At 48.3% G+C, this 6,455-nt stretch overlaps 1 protein-coding gene across 2 annotated transcripts in view; it reads left to right on the forward strand.

The window, feature by feature from the left end:
* The window catches only part of LOC107728215 (BDNF/NT-3 growth factors receptor-like), a 48,257-nt gene that overhangs the window by 16,932 nt on the left and 24,870 nt on the right, over nt 1–6,455 (forward strand). For both annotated transcript variants that reach the window (XM_016538313.1, XM_016538312.1), the window contains exon 12: nt 4,707–4,806. In XM_016538313.1, the coding sequence (XP_016393799.1) occupies nt 4,707–4,806 (100 nt within the window). The remainder of the gene's footprint in view (nt 1–4,706; nt 4,807–6,455) is intronic.

Raw genomic sequence — 6,455 nt, forward strand, 5'->3', positions numbered from 1 at the left:
CAAGCTTCGAGCTCCCCTCAGAAACTTAACAACAAGGTCGTTTCTGCCGACTGACTGGACAGCCACGACAGTGACTGATTCATCGCAATGACTGCCACATAAACTTTGAGCATGAAAGGGGTGTTCCCCTTGTCCAACAGCTCTTGCAGAAAGGTGAGCACATGGGACATGTCACATGAGTTCGGGTCCTGATCTCGCGCTGAACACCAGTCACAAAAGACTGACCACTTGAGAGCGTAGAGACGTCTTGTAGACGGAGCTCTCGCTTCTAAGATGGTGTTTGACACTCTCGCGGGGAGCTGGCTAGACTCCCGTCGAGGGACCGGACATTAAGATTCCACAGCTCTGGCTGGGGATGCCAAATCCTGCCCTGTGCTTGCGAGAGAAGGTCTTTCCTCAGTGGTATCGGCCATGGGGCTGCTGATGACAGCTGGACCATTTCCAGAAACCAAGGTTGGTTCCTCCGGAGTGGGGCCACCAAGAGGAGAGCACATCTCGTTTCCCTGACTCGCCTGATGACCCGAGTGAGCAGAGCGATCGGAGGGAAAGCATACAGACGGGTGTTGGGCCAGTCGTGGGCCAGAGCATCCCGTTGTGTTGAGAAATAGATTGGGCAGTGACAGTTGTCTTCGGAGGCGAAGAGGTCCACCTCTGCCTTGCCGAAAACTGACCAGATCATCTGAACCGACTGAAGATGTAGTCTCCACTCTCCTGGAGCTACATTGTCCCTGGACAGCATGTCCGCTCCCTGGTTCAGTCTGCCCGGCACGTGAACCGCTCGTAGTGAGAGGAGTTTGCTCTGTGCATATAGTAGGAGACGTCGAGTCATCCTGTACAGGGGACGTGACCTGAGGCCGCCTTGGTAATTGATATAAGCTACCACAGTCACGTTGTCCGACCGGACCAAAACGTGGTGCCCCTTTAAGGCTGGCAGGAAGGACTTTAGAGCCAGACAAACAGCCATCATTTCGAGGCAGTTGATGTGTAGGCATCGCTCGCGAATTGAGCCGAATGCCGGATTGCCCTCGCACAACGCGCCCCAGTCCGAGCTGGAGGCGTTTGTTGTGACCACCTTCCTCCTGGAGGTCGTTCCCAACTGCACGCCTGATGAAAACAGGTGAGAAGTTGTCCAGGGGCCCACAGCTTTGACGCAGCGATGGGTTACCCTGACGCGAAGTCGGCCCAGGTGCTAGGCATGGTACGGTACATAAGTCTTCAGCCAATACTGAAGGGGCCGCATGTGAAGTAGGCCCAGGGAAATAACCGAGGAGGCAGCTGCCATGAGACCGAGCATCCTCTGAAACGTCCTGAGTGGACGTGTAATTCCCAACTTGAATGACGCCGCCACTCACTGAATATTCAGTCTATAACTGATCCCAGAAAGGAGAACCGCTGTCTGGGAGTCAGAAAACTCTTGGCCCGAGGCACTCCAGATGGTGGAGCAGCAACGATCTGTGAGCGATAAGTTCCCATTCTGATCTGGCCAGCATCAGCCAATCGTCGAGGTAATTCAAAATGCGGAGTCCCATCTGTCTCAGAGGGGAGAGAGCCGTGTCTATGCACTTCGTAAAAGTGCGAGGGGCCAGCCCGAAGGGCAGGATTGTATACTGATAGGCCATTCCCTCGAATGCGAATCTCAAGAATGGTCTGTGACGGGGGGCTATTTGGATATGAAAGTACGCGTCTTTCAAATCCAATGTCAGAAACCAGTCCCCAGGGCAAATTTGCACGAGGATCTGTTTCAAAGTTAACATTCTGAGTGGCCGTCGCATGAGAACGCGATTCAGACATCTGAGATCGAGAATTGGTCTGAGCCCGCCGTCTTTTCTGGGAACAAGGAAATAGCGGTTGTAAAAGCCTCTCTCGCTGTCTGCTAAGGGTACCTGTTTTATGGCACCTTTTGCAAGCAATGTGTTTACTTCGGACTGAAGAACATGAGATTCGTTGTTCGATACCGAAGTTTGAATGACACCTCTGAAACGAGGAGGCCTGCGATCAAACTGAAGTGAGTATCCTTGTTCTATCGTTTTAGGATCCATGTTGACACGCCGGGAATGGCTTTCCAAGCCATCAGCCGTGTGGCAAGAGGTTCCATTTTTATGAATGACAGCTCGCCGTGTGAAGGCGGGGAACTGGCATGTGTGAGTGCAGGAATTTTGCACTTTAAAGTATGTGGGTCCGCTATCACAGCGGTAATTTGATGGGGCACATGCTGGTTTTGCAGGACGTGCCCTGTTAGAAAACCTCCGCCACTCAGAGATGTTCGAAGAGACGGGGAGTAAATGCGAGCTTTCTTTGAGGGGGTTCTGGCTTCTGCGAGAACGAGCCCTCTCCTCTTCCTGTCTGCTGGATCAGGATGGCTTTTGAGGCTCTGGGTCCAGCACTACGCGTGGGCAGGGACCTTGACGCTTCGGGAAGAGATACTTCCTAGCCGCTCGGTGACGCTGGTGAAGCCCAGGCTCCTGTTTTTGCAGAGGCTGTGGCGGCGCTGACTTCGCAAACTGTTGAGTGAATGCAGTCTTGGGGCGACTTGAAACAGTTGCCGAACTGGGGAGCTTAGGCAGGAAATGACGCAGCACCTGCAACGTCTTTTGTGCCTCATTGAACCGTTCTGTGATACCGTCCACAGCCGGGCCAAAGAGTCCCTTGGGAGAGACGGGGGAGTCCAGGAAGGCCATTTTCTCAGTGTCCCTGATCTCCGTTAAGTTTAGCTACAGGTGGCGATCCAGCACCACTAAGTTGGCCATGGCCTTGCCCACTACCTGCGCTGTCACCTTCGTGGTGCGCAGAGCCAGATCGGTCGACGTGCGCAGCTCTCTGAAAGTGCTGATCTCTGCCAGACTCGTCCATGTCACAGAGAAGTTTGGCTTGAAATACTTAGAGGACAGACATCGCTGGCCAGCCGCTGCATAAGCCTTGTTGGCCAGAGCTGACGTCATCCTGCAGGGCTTAGAGGGGTGCGCTGCAGACTTGAGCCCGCAGGTCGATCAGAGTATCCGAGGTATGAGCTGTAAAGGCACAGCCCTATTCCACCACAGCCTCTTCTGTACCCCTTTTTTTCAGCGCCATCAACGGTAGTGAGAGCAGCTGCAGTGGAAGGGTTAACACGCGCCGAGTAGGGAGCCCGCCATGCTTTAGTGAGCTCGTCGTGAACTGCAGGCAGAAAGGGAGCTGGCTGCTGACGAGGTGAAGGCTGACGGTGTCCCTTTAAGAACCACTCGTCGAGGAGGCCGGGGATGGGCTCTTCTGGGGCCGTCCAATCCAGGCCGAGTTCCTCTACTGCCTTCGTGAGGACGCGGATCAGCTCTGAGTCTACGCTGGGGCACGCAGACTGAGAAAGAATGGGCTTCAGGCTCTTCGCCAGAACCCGCCCACTCTTCAGCGTCAGATGCCGTCAAGGACATGGAGTCGTCAACGATCACCTCCTCTTTAGAAGCGCCGAAAGACACCAAGCCGCTCGCAGCCGACGAGGGGCGTTGATCCTCATGTGTGAAACACACCGGTGAACTGAGGCGCTTTGGGGAGAGTGAGGTACGCAGGCGCAAGGCTGACGTAATCTCACTCGAGCCCGAGGGAAGATGCCCGCTGCTCCGCTGTTTCTTCCTCTTGGTCGAGAAAGGAAACGGGAGAGCAGGATGGGGAGGTCCGCCTCCGTGAAAGAAGGCAATGTGTGAGCGAAGGAGGGAGAGACTCATGTTCTCGCAGTGAGAACATGAAGTCTCAGTGAGCGCAGCCTCTGCGTGGGCACTACCCAGACAGGCGACACACTCACTGTGCCCATCAGCGTCTTGCAAGGGATCCTTGCAGGCGCTGCACTCAAGGAGCAACATTTGCAACAACGCTGCTTGAAACTAGTTTTTGGAAATATGCTCTGGAAATGCTCTTAATTAGCCGGATGGCCGCAGGGGAAGGTCTTCTTCTGCTGCCGGAGGCTTCTTCCACGGCGAAGAGCAAGGAGAGCAGGCAAGCAGGCTTCTTTTCTTGCTTCTTCGGCTTCATAGTAGGGTCAGCGAAGAGATGGTCTCATCGCTGAAGGAGAAGATTCTGATGAAATGGCGCGTTGCGCCGACTTATATAGAGGCCGGCTCCGCCCTTTCTGGCAGGCTAAAGCACCATTGGTTTGGGCAGTTACACACACGTTAACAAATCTGGCTTCAGTAACAGGGTAAACAGGAGGATAGCCCATAACGCAACGTGAAGTGAACGTTCAATAGGGAACTATTTTGACCCATCCATCAGTTTGTACTTACAGTACACTGGAAGTCTATGGGGCCAGCATTCTAGAGAATTTGAAGGCAGAAATATGAAGCTTGTACTTTTGTTTAAGCACCTCAGTAAAAATGGTTTATTTGAGCTGTAAAGTTGTCTAAATCATTTTTGTTGAAGTGGGACTACCTTTCTAGATGGAAGAATTTTGCCCCATAGACTTTCCTTTTTTATTTGTTTTTACAAACTGAGAGACTAGACACATTTAATTTCTGTAGTAATTGACAGCAGGCTGCAGATGCTGTTGACAGAGCTTAACATATATTCACTAAGGATATTCTGTTTATTGTTTGATTTATTATTGGACAATTTACATTTGTGACAATATCATTAAAGCAAGAAATTTCAATTTGTAAATGACTTTCTTTGATAAAATCAATTTAAACCCACAGCAGATGTGCTTGCTTCAGTAAAATCTACTGTACCTTTATATATTCTAGGTTTACATAGTGGTTGGAATAGCTGGAGTTGCTTTAACCGGATGTATCCTGATGTTAGTTTTCCTCAAGTATGGCAGAAGCTCCAAGTTTGGTATGAAAGGTGAGTGCACCATTTTATCTTTTAACTTCTGCTGAATATGTTTTTTTTTTTTTAAGTCAACATAACATACCTTCTTAATACACATACCTGGTTATTCCATAGAAATTTTTAAGGCGACATATCATGAAAATCTGACTTTTTCCATGTTTAAGTGCTATAATCGGGTCCCCGGTGCATCTCCCAACCCTGAAAACGTGAAAAAAACAACAACCCAGTACATTTTTTTGATAAGCCTTTCTCTGCAAGCTTGTGAAAAAACAAGCCTCTCAGATTTTGCTCCCCCCATAATGTAGAAAGGGGATGTTATTATAATATTACCGCCCCTTAATCTGCACGTTTCCACCCACAGCACTGCCATTGTGTTTTTGCAAGCGACAATGGTGTCAGATCTAACGCCATAGCAAAAGTTCAAGCAAAGCATGCTAATTGTTCTGTCTTTGGCTGCACTGAAGAGCACAGAACACTATTTAGAGTCCCAGCCTCAGACGAGACAAGAGAGCAATGGATTTATTGATTTATTTATTGTATATTACGCTGCTGCCACACAGATTTAATATAAACATGCAATTTCTTTCCCAACTGTTTACCTTCACAGACATAACCAACTGTTTTTGTAACTCGTGTGTGTTTTTAAGAGAACTTGTGTGTATTTGACTGTTTAAGTGCAATAAAGCATGAAAGAGAAATTTAGTTTAGTACTCACATGTCATGTGACAGCCGCTTTCTTTGCGTATGCTTTGGATGTGTGCGCTCTGAAAACCGTATATAAGAAGTTTAAACTGATAAGGTTCAAAACCAAATATATGTTTTTTTATCAGAGTATCCGAGGTATGAGCTGTAAAGGCACAGCCCTATTCTGGAAAAGGGGGAGGGGAGCAGCAGCTCATTTGCATTTAAAGAGACATGCTAGAAAACAGCGTGTTTCTGCTTCCACTCAAAATAGGCATTTTCAAAATTATATAATAAATGATCTGTGGGGTATTTTGAGCTGAAACTTCAAATACACATTCTGGGGACACCTGAGACTTATATTACATATTGTAAAAAGGTGCATAGGTCTCCTTTAAAGTGCCCCTATTATGGGTAATGAAAGGTTCATATTTTGGTTTTGGGAGTCCCCAACAACAGGTTGACATGCATGCAAGGTCAAAAAACACTTTCATTGTCTTATGATATGCATTTATTTTTACCTTATTTGCTCAACGACTCCCAAACGATTCGTTTAACGATTAATTTTTCCAAACCCCTCCGTTGCATGATGCTAATCTGCGGTGATTGGTCCGATTAGTCTCATTTTCATTTCATCATGCCTGTAATGCCTGATAAAGCAGCATTTGTGAGCACAGTGTGAACAGCGTTACCGGGGAAACCGCTATTTTTACCACTCCAAAAGCGGCACCAAGTGGCAAAGAATGAATTTGCATTTTGATTCAGACCAACTCGAAAAGACCAACAAGTGGGCGGGCAATATGCTAATGTTTCATGTTGATGTCAACATGAAACAGCTTGGGATTCGTTTTAAAAAGGGGGCATATGACGTTGCTAAAAAGAACATTATTTTGTGTATTTGGTGTAATGCAATGTGTTTATACGGTTTAAAGTTCAAAAAACACATTATTTTCCACATATTGTACATTATTGTTTCTCCT

Source organism: Sinocyclocheilus rhinocerous, unplaced genomic scaffold, assembly GCF_001515625.1.
Source record: "Sinocyclocheilus rhinocerous isolate Xijiao unplaced genomic scaffold, SAMN03320098_v1.1 scaffold847, whole genome shotgun sequence".
NCBI classification, from domain to species: Eukaryota; Metazoa; Chordata; class Actinopteri; order Cypriniformes; family Cyprinidae; genus Sinocyclocheilus; species Sinocyclocheilus rhinocerous.